General features: G+C 57.7%; 4 protein-coding genes across 4 annotated transcripts; 2 read left to right on the top strand and 2 right to left on the bottom strand.

Moving 5' to 3' along the window:
- Positions 1 to 2,143: 2,143 nt before the first annotated feature.
- CGCA056_v012926 (Casein kinase I-like protein 1) lies at positions 2,144 to 3,770 on the top strand (the record flags this gene model as incomplete). Its single annotated transcript, XM_037328170.1, has 5 exons — positions 2,144 to 2,272; positions 2,373 to 2,442; positions 2,497 to 2,645; positions 2,704 to 3,712; positions 3,766 to 3,770. 5 exons carry the CDS (start codon positions 2,144 to 2,146, stop codon positions 3,768 to 3,770), a joined length of 1,362 nt encoding a protein of 453 aa, XP_037173233.1.
- Positions 3,771 to 6,144: 2,374 nt separating this feature from the next.
- On the bottom strand, positions 6,145 to 8,534 carry fsa6-0 (Fusarisetin A cluster transcription factor fsa6; the record flags this gene model as incomplete). Its single annotated transcript, XM_037328169.1, has 3 exons — positions 6,145 to 6,210; positions 6,268 to 6,628; positions 6,682 to 8,534. 3 exons carry the CDS (start codon positions 8,532 to 8,534, stop codon positions 6,145 to 6,147), a joined length of 2,280 nt encoding a protein of 759 aa, XP_037173234.1.
- Positions 8,535 to 9,240: 706 nt separating this feature from the next.
- parE (2-deoxy-scyllo-inosamine dehydrogenase) lies at positions 9,241 to 10,380 on the top strand (the record flags this gene model as incomplete). The annotated part of the gene is made up of 1 exon (XM_037328168.1): positions 9,241 to 10,380. One exon carries the CDS (start codon positions 9,241 to 9,243, stop codon positions 10,378 to 10,380), a length of 1,140 nt encoding a protein of 379 aa, XP_037173084.1.
- A 640-nt stretch (positions 10,381 to 11,020) lies between these two features.
- maa-0 (putative maltose O-acetyltransferase) lies at positions 11,021 to 13,287 on the bottom strand (the record flags this gene model as incomplete). The annotated part of the gene is made up of 3 exons (XM_037328167.1): positions 11,021 to 11,086; positions 11,145 to 12,517; positions 12,570 to 13,287. The coding sequence occupies 3 exons, from the start codon at positions 13,285 to 13,287 to the stop codon at positions 11,021 to 11,023; spliced, it is 2,157 nt and encodes a 718-aa protein (XP_037173235.1).
- Between the last annotated feature and the right edge of the window lie 1,763 nt (positions 13,288 to 15,050).

Genomic DNA, 15,050 nt, shown 5'->3' with positions numbered 1-15,050 from the left:
CCTCAGGCACTAATGCTTTTACCCCCTTTGTCGAGGTGGGACGCCGCTGCCATCTGATGGCCTGTGCTCGTCAGTGTCGGCTCGTCTTGTTAATGTTGTGGTCTGCTCAGGCCAGTAGCATAAAGGCAACGTCCAGGGCAAGTTGTCCAGCAGCACCTTACTGGAAGGTAGTCAGCCGGGGCCAGCAGTCAGCGGCCAATGTGAGTGTCGTATGCGACACTCATTTTCAGCATAAGACAGTCCGGAGGGCTCCCGAGCCAGCAGAGCCCAGCGGCAGCCACCTCGGGGCTGCCGTGGTATTTCTTGTACTCCAGACGCGAATTATCCTGATCCTCCATCTCGTCCAATCCGACGAGGATGGGAATCTGGGAAACTGGGAATCATGGAAAGACACGGATCAAGAGTTGGGCGCCGTGCAATTCCGCGACGGCCCCTCGTCCATTGAAATTAGATCTAATCCCCCCTCTTCAGAGTTCAACCACCGGCGGCCACCCGCACGTTCGTGGCTCTCTCTTCTTGCCGCGCCCCTGCCTTCCCGGCCGCCGCCTCTCACTTTCCCAAACCTGGCCCTGGACCGCCTACCGTACCGCCGTAGACTCGGACCTGGACCTGGACCTAGACCTGGACCTTGACAGTGACCCGGACCTGATCTGACCCCCCTTCCATTGATCCATCCCCCCTTCCTAAGTTCCTTCTCTCACTGAAAAGTGAAGTGTGGGCCGTCGTGAACGATACATGGCAATTTTGGCTTGGGGAAGTTGAGGCGTCGCTTGTAATTTCATCTGGCCCGTTGACGACACCCTCTAACGAACTGCCTCTTGAGCTGCCTTCTCCCGCCTTTTTCTTCCTTTTCTCTCTTTCCTTTCCCTTTTCCCCCCTCCGGCTTCCCCCCCCATTGCTCTTCTTCGCCGCGACAAGCCTGATCGGAGACGATTCAACGGCCATCCGACAACGGCGAGATACGACTCAGCCCTCGCACCGCCTCCCTTCCGTCCCCCGAGACAAGGCATTCCGCCAGTGACGAACGGGAAATAAGGAACATTTGGGATTGGATTGGACGATTCCTCGAAAGGAGCATATCGGCACCAGGCACCAGCAGCAGCAAACGGCGGCATCCGGAGAAAACAGAAATAGGTCACTCGGGCCAAGGAAGAGACAGCGACGGCATCAAACAGGCACCGAGGTGAGTAAGAACCACCAGGGACGGGAGGCTGAGATGCAGATGCACCCGGCTGCGGTCTGCACAAGCACAATTCAACGCCTTGGATACCTCCCTCCTCCTGCCGCTCAGCACAAACACGCACGCAAAACTGCCCCCTGCACCGCTGTTCCCTGCACATCACACACCCTGGAAAGATTTCAGCTTCGGCCTCAGGCCGCCGCAGCTGGCGAGCGATTCGTGTGTCCCAGTCCAGTCCACCTCACCTTGCCTCACCACAGCGCAGCCTCTGCTCGCCCATCAGCTAGCAAGCAAGCAAGCAGCAGGTGCCCAGCCAAGTCCGGGCCGGCACCGAGCCAACAACGGGCGAGTTTGGGCGCCGAACCTGAGGAGCTCCCAGCTGCCAGCCAGTTCCCGCCCGTCGCATAGCACCACTACGTCGCTCCATTTGCACTGCACCGCCGGTTGTGGACCACTCACCCGACGCCAATCCTGCCAGTAGCAGGCCTTGAACCCCCAAAAGCCTAGCAGCCCAGCCCGGTCCAGCCCATCCCGTTCCCTTCGCACTCCCCGTGCAGTGCATGTGGTCCGGGGGCGGATTACCCACCATAACCACTCGTCTGCGGCTGCCATCCGTCCCTCTGCCCCAAAATCCGTCCATTCTCTCCCCCATTCATCCTTCCTCTCAAAATCTCTCTCCCAGCAACCACAACCACACACCACCACCCCCTTCCGATTCCGTCGAACTGATTTCGCCCCCCGAAGAATCGGCCCAAATGGGCTTACGAACACCCTCATAGATAGCTGACCGCGTCTCAAAGCATCCTTCAGATATCGCCTTTGGTTTTAATTTTTTTTCTTCGTACCTCTCCTCCCTTTCCTCGTAATCGAGCGATACCACACCGACTCCGGCACGATTGAGCCGACTCTCCTCGACGCCACACCCTCGACTCTGTCCGTAACAGGACCAAGCCTCCGACCGCGATGGCTTCCTCGTCGAGCAACGTTGTCGGCGTACACTACCGCGTCGGCAAGAAGATCGGAGAGGGTTCCTTTGGTGTCATTTTCGAGGGCACCAACCTGCTCAACAACCAGCAGGTCGCCATCAAATTCGTACGTCGCTGAGGCATCTTCATCATCCACCGCGTCGCCAATCGCCTCGCCGTGGCCTCGTAGCCGAGAAACAAATGACTGACGTCAATCAAAATTGTAGGAGCCGCGTAAGAGCGATGCTCCTCAACTGCGAGACGAGTATCGCACATACAAGATTCTTGTTGGATGCCGTGAGTCCCCTCTCGCACGTGCCCGGCGACGCACTGCTGACATTTCCCCCCCAGCCGGCATTCCCAATGTCTACTACTTCGGACAGGAGGGTCTGCACAATATCCTAGTTATCGACTTACTCGGTCCCTCTCTCGAGGACCTTTTCGACCACTGCGGCAGAAGGTTCACAATCAAGACCGTCGTTATGGTCGCCAAGCAGATGGTACGTAGACACGTAAGACGGTACTGGACGACAACAGGACGCTGACCGTAGTACCCAGCTTTCGAGGGTGCAAACCATCCACGAGAAGAACCTCATCTACCGCGACATCAAGCCCGATAACTTCCTGATCGGCAGACCAGGCACCAAGGCTGCCAACGTTATTCACGTTGTAGATTTCGGTATGGCGAAGCAGTACCGTGACCCCAAGACGAAGCAGCACATTCCCTACCGCGAGCGAAAGTCCCTTTCCGGTACCGCCAGATACATGAGTATCAACACCCATCTGGGCCGCGAGCAATCCCGACGCGACGATCTCGAGGCCCTCGGTCACGTTTTCATGTACTTCCTCCGTGGCGGCCTTCCCTGGCAGGGTTTGAAGGCTGCTACCAACAAGCAGAAGTACGAGAAGATTGGCGAGAAGAAGCAGACGACCCCCATCAAGGACCTCTGCGAAGGCTTCCCCGAGGAGTTCAACAAGTACCTGACGTACGTCCGCAACCTCGGCTTCGAGGATACCCCCGACTACGACTACCTCCGCGAGCTCTTCACACAGGCCCTGAAGAACACCGGCGAGGTCGAGGATGGCGAGTACGACTGGATGAAGATTTCCAAGGACTCAGGCAAGGGATGGGATGCCATGAAGGGCCACAACCCCGGATATCTGCACAACCCAAATGCTCGACCAGGCCCGTCCCAGATGGAGCTGCACAGCGGCCATCGGGGCGGTGCTGCGACCCCCCACAACCAAGCACAGAACCTTACTGTCGGCCGTTTAAACGCCGCGCAACCCCCGCCTCCTTCTCCGATCAAGCAGATGGCGAAATCGAGAGGTCAGCCAAACGCCCCCGGCGCATTGAATGCGAACCGGGGCAGCGGAGCCGGGGGTCTCCGGGACATGGCCACTCCCACCGGCTCAACTCAGGCCCAGTTTCAGAACAGCAACCGCAACCTTCCTCAGAACGTCCCTCAGCAAACACCGATGAACCAACAGCAGGCCCAGCCTAACGGCCGGCCAGCTGAGCCTCAACCAACAGGCTTCCAAAAGTTCATGAAGGTGCTCTGCTGCGGTATGTGAATCCCGATATCCATCTTCTCCACCTAGTCACTAACAACAATGCAGGTTAGATACATAGACTCTGTTCTTGGTTGTGTTGCATGCAAGGCAGCAAAGACAACTGTCCGTCTACTACTATATAGCTGCCCACTGGACAAACAAACGCCAGATGTCGGACGGATGTACGAATGCTCTCAGGCGGTCACACCTGAGGCGGTTGACAACCTTGGCACCTCTGCCACTCCTCCCCTTTGTCCACCATTCTTCATCTCCTTCCGACGACTCCTTTCCTCCTCGAGCTACACTTTTTTTCCGCATGACGACAACGGAGTAGCACAGAGCATCACTGGCTATTCCGGGATAATGACGAACACAAGCCTTTCTTTCTGGTTTTCTCTTCACCCGCGCAATGACGTCCTCTTTTTTTCCGGATCCGTTTCGGGGCATCATAAAATCACTGGCATGGAACTCTCGACTTGGGGATTGGGACCTTCTTTCGAAGAACTTTCTGTTTCTAAGGAGAGAAACAAAAACATACAACTTGATAATGTACAGCGCAGCACGGCGCAAGGCGGTTGCAGGGGTTTAGCATTGGGTCAGGGTTCTGCGGCACGTTTTCGTTGAGTTGATAATAGGGCTGGCCGTGCAGGGGCAGCTTGAGGCGAACGCGTTGTTGGGGAGGTCTATGACGACAGGGGTTGCAAGGTTTGGGGAGAGACGTTGCGAGAGAAGTTGTGTGGAGGCCGATAGACAGTGGAGAGGGATACAATGGATATGAAACTTTACACCACTTGAACATACAGATTGACTCCTTTCTTTGAGATGTGAATATGACCAGAGGCTTGTCAACCTTTGAACCATCGCATGGGGCCGCTCTAGCGTCCTCCTCGCTAGGTCCCACGTTGAAATTATTGTAAGTCTCGGAGGTTCTCTTTTCTTCTTGTGATTCCGGAGAGCCTTTGGACGTTTTCTTACACAGCACAGAAGGTCTTGCAAAGACGAATCAAAGAGAGTGCCGCCTTTTACCCGTCTCCTGTTTACAAGCAGTCTTTGGATGAAGGGGGGCAGAGAATTGGAGAGAGGACTGAGCATGTTTCTACAACATCGTGAGATCCCCAGCTCAGCTAGCATCGTGGCAGTATTTCTCCTGTCCTGGATGTGTGTATGTTTCCTGCCGTCGTTATACTTGCTGCTTCTATTGAGTCGACGCGGACGTTTTACCGCACACTGGCGACACGACGTCAAGCGACGGCGAAAGGTGTTAGTTCGGGGGTCATCTTGACCTATGTCCAACGTCCCCCTCCTTTCCGAGCAACTAGATGCAAGTTCCGATGCACGTCAGCCTTGCATCCGAAGCAGTCCGTACTTCATCCAGCCTCCCGGTCTCTGCTCCGCTTCAGCTACGGATGAGCCGGGAGAACTCGTCCATGGGAGCGTTTTCTCTTCCAAGTCTCCAGACCTGGCACGCAGCAAGGGGGCACCGTTTCTCTCATCTGAAAGACTGTAATGACGTCCATTCCCAAAGCTTCCAAACCGGGGTGAGGAGGAAAGGGGAACGGGGGGGGGGGGCCTTCCGGGGTGAAGAGGGCGGGCCGGCAGCACCAAGCGAGATGAATCTTCATTTTGCACCGCCGGGGCGAGCGTCTCTTTTGCTGTGAAGGTGAATCGTTTGGGAAAATGCGGTCTGGAGAGTATGTGCAGGTGCTTGGTTGGCCTCTGCAGAGCGAGAAGGGGGGGATTTGTTTAGACAGCTGTTGTCGATGCCACCCGGTCTTGGAAGGGGGTTAACGAAGTTAGACGGCAATATTCACATGGGAGGGGGGATGAATTGGAGCTTGAAGATTTCAAGGTCAGCCGGGCGTGATGAGATCGTTTTCGGGGTAGTTTTCAGGGGGAATGGAGACACCAATGTCGTGGAGTTGACATCTGCGTTTGACAGGCGCTCTGCTATGTGCGTCACTCTTGGGGGCGGTGCTGTCTTCCATTTGACCTATTACATCTCAAATTGATCGATCGCCCTGTATTGTATTGGCCGAATGCCGGGTTGCCTGGAGAGTTTTCATCTCGTTGGTGTTAGGTAGTGCGATTGATCCTTGACGCTGACGATGGAGATGACTAGACAACGGGGGCGAGTCGCACTGGCTATAGCCGCCACCGCCCCTCATGGAGTTGTGAGTTCCTCCGGCTTTATGAATGCACTCGCAACATTAAAGCTGGAGGCCTTCTTTCACTGTATGCGTCAGGGGGTAGTTTGATGCCGCTTTTGATAGGAGTCGCTCATACATCGCCGAGTTCACGACAATGGAGTTCATGGTGAGCTAGGGTAGCGGGGAACAGTCTCCTCTCCCCCAAAGCTCCAAGATTGTCTACATTATTATTCGCGTTTTGTTTGACCATGCGTGGAAGCTACGTATCCCAACGCCCATTCTCATTCCAAATGTGTTATCACATTGACATATCCATCGATAGCTGTCCGTTAGGATCTTTGGACAAGTATTGGTCCAGAAAGTTCTGCAGTAACCAGTCAGCCAACGATACCATAAACACAACGAAGCATATCAGACTCACCCAGTCTAGATTAGCAGGGTCATCCAGCGCGTTATCCAGAGCCATGAAGTCAACGCCGCCGCCTTGGAACACGTCGACACCCTGCAGCTGGTCGAACCCGTTGCCCACATCGCCAAACCCAAGATTCATTTGAGGCATGCCTCCGAATGGAGTTGGTTCGCCGCCGAGAGTCACACTCGAGGCCGCCGTTGTCGAACACGCTGCAACCCTTGTGCCCGTATTCTCTCTGCAGCTCAGCCGACGCAACATGGCCCTCAACACTGCAGAAGCATGCCTCGCGTCCCTGGAACAGTTCGACCGTCCCTCCCAGATTCTCGCTGCCGTTCTGAGAGCGTTCATTTTCCTCTCGTAGTCCTCATCACTAGTGGTTGTAAGTCAGCACTCAACCCGCCTGACCCGACAAGAGAAACACACCTAGTATCCGTAAACTCCGGGATGTTTTCCAAAACCCGGTTGAGATCCAAGCAGATCACCATGGCGGCGATCATGAAGTCGTGTAGCGTCAAACTACTCAACATATACCGGTCCTCGAACAACCTGCCGCCAGGGCTCGCCTCGCGGTCAAACTCCTCATGCAACTCCAAGATCCGCAGCGCAGCCCGCCGGCACGTCTGCCGCGACTTGTCATAGCACACCTCGCTCTTGTCCCGGCTCAGGTACGCGCGGTGCAGCACGCACAGTGCCTTCCGGAACATCAGCTCCAGCATCAGCCGCTGCATGATGGTATAGTTCTGCTCCGAAAACCCCGTGGACGCGATCGGCCGCACGGCGAAGCACGCCGGCAGCTCAGCGCGCCACGCGTGCAGGGCTTCGTCCAGCGCTACCGTGTCCGCGTAGGCGGGCTCCACGGGCGACAGCGTGTGCCGGATGACCCGCCGCAGGATCCGGCACAGCTTCGACTTGCAGTGGTAGTAGAGCGACGGGGTCGGGTCGAGCGCGGGGCGCGGGGGCGGCATCGACACGGTGGTCTCGTCAAAGTCCTCGTCCGGGTGGTTCCCCGGCCCGCGGGCGTCGCTGTCGCCCTCGTGGATGATGGCGGGCATGCCCAGCTGGAAGGAGAGCAGCAGGTCGAACGCCTCGCAGTAGAACCACGTCCGGCGGCGCATCTCGGCCTCGAAGGGCGTGATCTTGTACGAGAGGTGCTTCGGCTCGAGGTGGTACCCGCGCCGCTGGGCGAGCCTGGTGGCGACGCCGAACATGTTCCACATCACCGGGTCGACGTCCTTGCTCGCGATGTTCCTGGTGTAGGCTACCATCAGCGTCGCCTCGACGGAGTACGTCTTGGCGGCGAGGTAGTTGCCCTTGATGAGGCACTGCACCGCGCGGCCGGCGTACGCCGAGGGCTCCTTCAGCGGGCTGCTAAGACCGAGAGACGCGGGGTTGCCTTTGCCCTTGACGATGACGGCCGAGGCGGCGAGAATGGAGAAGAGGATGCTTATCCAGAGGAAGCTTGTCCCCTCGGGGTTGGCCCAGAAGGCTTCGGACTCGCGTTGGAAACGGCCGGTGTGGATGAACGGGACGGCTGTGAAGCGGGCCTGGAAGTAGATGCCGAGCAACCTATTGGTATCCTGCTGCGAGGGGAGGCTTGCAAGGATTTCCTGGATCGAAACGGAAGGGGAGACGGCCCCGAAGAGGAAATCCGGGCCCATGGAGCATGCGGCTGCTTCAGGAGGTTCTGGAGGTGCGGTGTTGTCCGGTTCCAGCGCGGTCTGTATCTCTCGGATGTGATGAAGCAGAGCGGACCAGTGTGTTGCGCCGTAATACGCAACCTCCCCGTCCCCCGGGGCTGAAGATGGCGACGATTCGTCGTGGCTGGGCTCCGAGTCAGTCGGGGTCGGACCGGCTTGGGCCACGATGCCCGGGGCGGCGCAGCGGTCTTTGGACGGCCCGGATCCCCCCCTCCGCACAAGGTCCTGGACCATGTCCTCCAACTTCTGAAGACGGAGCTGGACCTCCTGGCGGGGCTGCTTTTGCTGCCCCGGGGAGCCATTTTGATTCACATCCTGGGTCGCTTGGGAGATGGCATTCACCTTGCTGCCATTTGAAGCCCCGGCATTGTTGCTAGGTGGACTGGGGCCGAACTTGCACGCGTCTCCGTCCCCGCGCTTCGTGCATGCCCCGCAGGGAAGCGTGCGGGAGCACTTCAACTTTCGCGCGCGGCAGGCAAGGCAGGAGACTGGCTGGCGGTTGCGCTTGGTCACTTTGCGGTGCTGGTCCGACAGCGACTGGGCGCGGAAGACGGAGGTGAACTGGGCAATGTCGGACATGTCACTCGGCCGGCACGGTCCGGTAGGGGCGGCGAAGACGGAGGACGGGGTCGGGATGAAGAATTTCCAATTCGGGACGTCAATGTCTCCGTGATCTTGACGATTGAGAGATGTTTGAAATGGATGGATCAGACAAACGACTGTTTTCCTCGGAGAATTGAAGTTGAGCGAAAGAGGCTTGAACTAAACTCCGCCGGTTTGTCATCAGAAGGAATGATGGTCAGCATCATCATGGTCTGGCCTGCTGTTAGTCGGGGATACCCCGGAGTTAGAACTTTCCGTTTTAGGAAAGGGCTTCTCCGAAGTCCCATCAACCTCGTCTCGTTGCCTAACAACCGTAGATCTTTCACTTTTGCTTTACTTTTGCTGACATCAGAATAACCCTATGGAGTAAGCGCTGCCGCTAGATGCTTGTCTCGCCTGAAAATGTGGTAAGAGCTTACCGGTGATAATGAAAGATATTGTAAGTATGGGTGAAAGCCACGATGGTGGCAACCCGGCAATATGTGGAGTTGAACATCCTTCTGTGGCTCTGCACGGAGAGACATCGTCATTCAGCTTGGAGTATCGCTGATAAAATGGTCGTTGTTGTGGCTATAAATGAGGTCCTCCAGCTTGATGACTTTCCCGTTCGTTAGAGATCAATAACTCAACTTCAGGATTAGAACCACTTCTATATCCAAAACCCCTTCATCAAATACTCAAAATGTCAACCGCAACTCAAACCAAAGCCCTCCTCCTCCCCTCCGTCAGCTCCCCTCTCTCCCTCACCCACACAACCGTCCCCGTGCCGTCTCCCCTTCCAGGCCAAACCATAGTCTCCGTCCTCGCCTCCGCCATCAGCCCAACCGCCTCATCCTACCTCACCGGCGTCCTCACAGCCCTCTCGTTTCCAACTCCATTCATCCCCGGCCACGCCGCCATCGCCCGCGTCCTCCACCCGTCTCCGGACTCCGTCTCCCTCCAGCCGGGCCAGCTCGTCCTCGTCGACTCCTACGTCGCCGCCCGCGACGACCCGGACGTGCACATCCTCCTCGGGCTCCACGACGGCGCAACCCCGCAGCACAAGAAGCTCTTCCGCGACGTCTGGCCCCACGGCCTGTGGAAGGCCGCCGCGAGCGTGCCCGTCGAGAACTGCCACCCCCTCGACGAGGACCGCCTCTCCGCGCTGGGATACTCCTACGCGGAGCTGCTCTACCTGAACAGGCTCGCGGTGGCCTACGGCGGCGTCCGCGCAGTCGGGCTCAAGGCCGGACAGACGCTCGTCGTCGCGCCGGCGACGGGGCAGTACTCCGGCGCGGCGGTCGAGCTCGCGTCCGCCATCGGCGCAAACGTCATCGCCATCGGACGCAACCCCGAAACCCTCCGGAAGCTGTCCCACCTCCCGCGCGTCAAGACACTCACCCTACCCCCAGACTCGGCTTCCTTCGAAGAGACCCTGACGTCCTCCCTCCGAGCCCTGGCCCCGAGGAAAGGAGCAGACGCTTACATCGACCTCTCGCCGCCCACGCTCGCGGACCCGGGCAGGCAGATCAGGGCGTGCATCGCCGCCCTCCGCGACGGCGGCAGGGCGGCGCTCATGGGCGGCGTGGCGGGCGACGTCGGCATCTCCCACCCGAGCATCATGTTCAGGAATATTACTGTCAAGGGGCAGTACATGTACACGCGGGAGCAGGTCGGTGAGGTGATCCGGCTCGTCGAGAGTGGCGTCGTGAATCTCGGGGACGCGGTCGGCCACGAGAAGCCCGTCGCGTTCGGGCTCGCTGATTGGGACACGGCGCTGAGGGAGGCGTCGGATAGGGGAAGTTGGGGCCAGGCTGTCGTGTTTGTGCCGGAACAAGAGTAGAGTAGTGTGGTGCGGTCGTATCCAAACAGACCTGTACGTGTACACGTATACATGTGTGTATATATATGTAACGATCTTCCATTATTTCACAGTCCAGGAAAGTGTGCTCATAGATATCATGCCCTCATTCAACTTCATTTTCACATCCACTGCATCCCCCTGTCCGTCTCGTTGGGGGACCATTTCCGTACACACTGACGAGACTCACAGACTTTACAAGACACCTCGAGGAAGACAGTCGACAACTCGATTTCTCATTCTTCCACGCACCGGGGGATTGAACCAGTCCATCCGCTTTCTTGCTCCGTCAACTAGCTGCCAGAGCTAAACAACCCTCCATCTTGTGTAACTTTTCCCATATCCCCCCCGTCTCTTGAAAGCACCACAGAAGGAAAACAAGACCATAGTATTAAAAACGCCAGGTTCTTTTTTAGAATTCTCCCCTTCACCCCTGCTCCGTGCGCTTGGCTCGCAAAAGAAAGATGAAAGAAAAGACAACAGCAAAGGGTAGAGAAACATTAGAGAAATACACACGCTTTTGTACAGGGGCAATAAAACTGTATTGTGAGCTGGGTATCATAGCAGCAAGGAACATGAGACGCAAGGCTAAGCAGTCAACAGTAAGCTTTTCTCTTCTTCTTCAAGAGCCGATGCCGCGGAGGACTCTGGCCGGGTTGCCGCCGACGATGGTGAAGGGCGGCACGTTCTGTTTAAAAAAAAAGAGTCAGATGTGGATCTCACGATCAGTGTTTAAATTGACGTACCTTGGTAACGACGGAACCGGCACCGACAGTGCTGCCCTTTCCAATCGTTATGCCGGGCAGAATGGTAACGCCTCCACCGATCCAGCAGTCCTGGTCAATGGTGACGGGCCTGCCAATCTGCGGACCCTTGCTGCCCTGCCGTCTCTTCGGATCGGTGTGCAGTGTCGCGGCGTAGATGCTGACGTTGGGCCCGACGTGGCAGTTGTCTCCGATGTTCACCTCGGCGGCGTCGAGGATCGTGCAGCTGCGGCCGACGATGACGTTCTGCCCGATGACGATGTTGTACCCGTAGTCGCACACGAATGGCGCCTCGACCACGACGTTCTCGCCGACCCGGCCAATGTTGGTCACGGGGGACGACCCGGGGGAGGGCGAGAGGAGCTCACGCGGCTGCAAGATCTCGCGGAACAGGCGGGCCCTCTCGTTGGGGGAAACACCGTTGTTGGGGTTGGTGGAGTTGTTGAAGCGCCAGCAGGCGGCGCTGCAGCGCTCGCGCTCGAGGACGAGCTCCTTGTCGAAGGGGTAGTAGAATTTGCCGCTCAGCATCTCCTCCTTCTGCGACCGGATGCGGTTGTTCGCGGGGAACTGCGCGTGGGAGAGCGCCAGCTGCGCCGCCACCTGGACGTTCGTCGTGGCCGGCGGTTGCGGGTTCGGACTGTTCGATCTCGTCGGGTGCAGGATGTTGATCTGGGGCAACGTCGGGGCCGGGTACGGGGTGTCGGGGTCGTTGGCCGTCCTGCTTAGGTCGTGCAGGGGTGGCACGCGGTCGAACCGTTTCTCGGAGATGGGCGGGTGCGGCTCTCGCTGCTGCTGCGGGCTCGAGGTCACGTTGAACGGGTAAGGGTGACCGGACGGCGACAGCTGCTTCTGGTCGGGGCTGATGGCGCTATTGACGCTTGGTATTGTCGAGGGTGTCAGCGTGGACCCGGAGAGCGGGTTAGACACCATGGAAGCCGACAGCGTCGATCCGGTCTGCCGATCAACGTCTTGATCTGCGATGGGCCGGCCTTGAGGAGTGTCTATCCTCAGCGGTTGTCCTCGATGATAAGAGAGAGGCTCACGCCTCTGCCCGACGGCAGGCTGAGTACCGTAAGGGGCTTGCTGCGGGTGCTGAGGCTGGGGCTGGTGCGGAGGCTGTGATTGATGCTGAGGCTGGGGTGGGGGTTGAGATTGAGGTTGTGCTTGCGGCTGAGGCTGAGGTTGAGATTGCGGTGGTTGAGACTGGGGCATACCGTAAGCACCAGGCGGGACGTAGCTCGGGTCCTTTGACTCCAGAGGAATGGCCGTGGCCTTGTTGTCCGACTTCTGCCAGACCGCGTTGCGCTGTGGAGGGTATCCTGCGCAAACGAAGCCGCCGCGGATGCAGTTGCTACCTGTGAGAGAATCAGTACCGTCAACTGTGCCAGCGGCGAGAGAGACACTTACACTCGGGCTTCTGCTCGTCGCATTTCTTTTTCCTCCGCCGGCAGGTCATGCATCCAGTCTTGGTACGATTGCTGAAGTTACGCTTCCTCTTCTTCTCGGACTGGAGAATGGCGTCGCGAGAGCCGCCGGTCGGAGTGTAAGGGCTGTAAGGCATGCTCTTGTCATCGCCATCCGGGCTGGTGTTGTCGTAATCCTGGCTGTCCATCTGATTTGCCCGCTGGAGCTCCCCAATCTGGTCTTCTGACTGGGCAGACATCGTTGAGTGGTCGTAGTAACTGCGGTCCTCTCTGTCTCCTTCCCGGGAATACCACGAGTCGCCTTCACGCTGGTCCTCGCGTTCCCGAGGGCGGTGATCGGGCGGCGGTGACCGATACGGACTGCGTGTTTCTGAGGGGTGAGCTGGCGCATCTGGCGATCTCTCGTGAGTCATGGGCGCATTTCGCTGCTGCGGCGGCGAGTCTGACCGCTTCCTCTTGAGAGAGCCGTCAACATCAGGGTAATTCGTCGAGTGGTATGGCGACTTGTCCTGGCCTCTCGGGCCAGCCCAGCTTTCCCTCGTCGCCTCTGCGGCAGTGGGCGCTTTAGGTTCATGATGGGTGGGCGAGCCGTTGGAGCGATGGTCCTCTGGCGATGCTCTGGCGGCGGCGTCGGCAGGCTGGTTCGTCGGTTCTGACGTCTTTGGTGGTGAGCCCCCATTGAGGGCGGTGAAAGCTGACATGGTTCAGCGCCGCGCCTCACCAAGTCGGGGCGCGGGAGGATGAGAGCGGCGACGGTTGGGTTGAAGCCGTTGTGAGCGATGGTTTGGGAGTGAGGTTGGAATTGGGGTCGATGAGACCGAGTGGGCGCGGTAAGCGACAGCAGATCAACAATGGATGACGGCAGGTCGCGTAGTGCGCGAAGAATCCAACAGGGAGCTTCGGCAGAAGGGGAAATGTACCGCGAGATGAGATTGGAGATGAGGTCTGGAAGGGTGCGCAGCAGGGCGGCACGCGTCAATCAATGCCAGAATCAGCGATTCGGGCCGAGAAAAGACTTGCGGAATGACCTCTTTGAGAGGAGACACAGAGCCGCAGGAGGACTCGATGAACCTGGCAAGCGTTGCAGTTGCGGTAGCGGTAGCGGTAGCGCAGATGTGCTGGGGTTCCGAGGCGAGGGAACAACTTTTTGAGACAGGGTGGTGGTGGTGGTGGCGCCTCGATGTCTTCCGGGCTCAGAGAGTTAGTTAACTCTTTTTTTTTTTTTTTTTTGTCCGTTCTTCCTCACCCTGGCTTTGTCGGGTGGGATGTTGGCAAGCGTCGAGCTGCTGCTGTATGTATGTATGCTGTATGCAAGTTGGCGGTTCGGATCAGAAGGGGGAACGGGAACTGGAACTGGAGCTGGAACCCAGATCTCAGCTTGATGGTTCAGCCAGATCGTTTCTTTGTCGTCGTGGGGGGTGGGTAAGAATTTTTTTTTTCTTCCCCCTTCTCCTTGCTCCCCTCTCTATGTCTGACCCCTAGACCCCTCGCCAGATCTGAGGAAAAAAGTAGCTGCCAGCTATCAAAACCAGACGATGACCCTCACTTTGCCGATGCCGTTGGTGGATGCCGCAGTCGCTGCTACGGTGCGCGGCGCGCGGAGGACGCGGGAGCTTGAGCTTTGGACTTTTTTTTTTTTTTTTTTTTTTTCCTCTCTGCCCGCTCTCTCAGTCGCTTCCCTCGTGTTTTAGTGAACGGGGGGGCGTGTGCGGAACAATTGCTGGGCTGTGCGCGCGTGCGTCAGTAGGTACGTGCGACAAGAGCGAGAGCGGTGTGTTGTCCGCCCGGGGGTGGACAAGGGCAGAAAATGAGAGAGATGCCGCTGAGACCTGAGGCTGTGCAGCCCTTGGTGTATGAATGTGTGTGAGAGAAATTGGATGGGAACAGGCGACCCAGTGTCTCCGGCCTCGACGGAAGCTCGAGGCCGTCAAGAGAGTTTGCGCCCTTCCCTCCTCTAGACGCGGGTGGTGGGTGCGAGAAAAATATTGGGCAAAAAAAGCAGTCTCTCCAACAAGTAACAAGCAGAGGAGAAACTCGAGAGAGCGTTTGGAGACGGATGATGAATAATGGTACTCACGCTGTCCCTCTCATGAAATGATTATCCCTGCTGAGATGTCCTCGAATGACGAATGAGTCGATTCAATGTGGCAGGTGGATTCAGAAACAGTCGAGCTGCTTCTTCTCCTTCTTTTCAATGTAGCGCGTGCGTGAGGTGGTTGTTCTTGGCCCCCAAAGGTCGGGTGTGTGTGTTTGCGTCCAGAACGAACGGGGGTTCGGGGTCGGGCAGATGCTCCGCTGTTTGCTTGCGATCTACCGCGAAGGGGGTTAATGGAGTGGGTGTGGGTGTGGGTGTGTGGGTGAGAGGAGAGCGGAGAGCAGAGTGCTGCGCTGCGGTGCGTTGCGTTAAGTTGAAGCACCGGGCAGAAAAAATAACAATACTTCTGCTGGTGTGTGTTGACGTCGG

This window comes from Colletotrichum aenigma, assembly GCF_013390185.1.
Source record: "Colletotrichum aenigma strain Cg56 chromosome Unknown KSG_Cg56_contig09, whole genome shotgun sequence".
Taxonomy (NCBI): domain Eukaryota; kingdom Fungi; phylum Ascomycota; class Sordariomycetes; order Glomerellales; family Glomerellaceae; genus Colletotrichum; species Colletotrichum aenigma.
The sequence above is the reverse complement of the archived record's forward strand: the minus strand, read 5'-3'. Positions and strand labels throughout refer to the sequence as shown.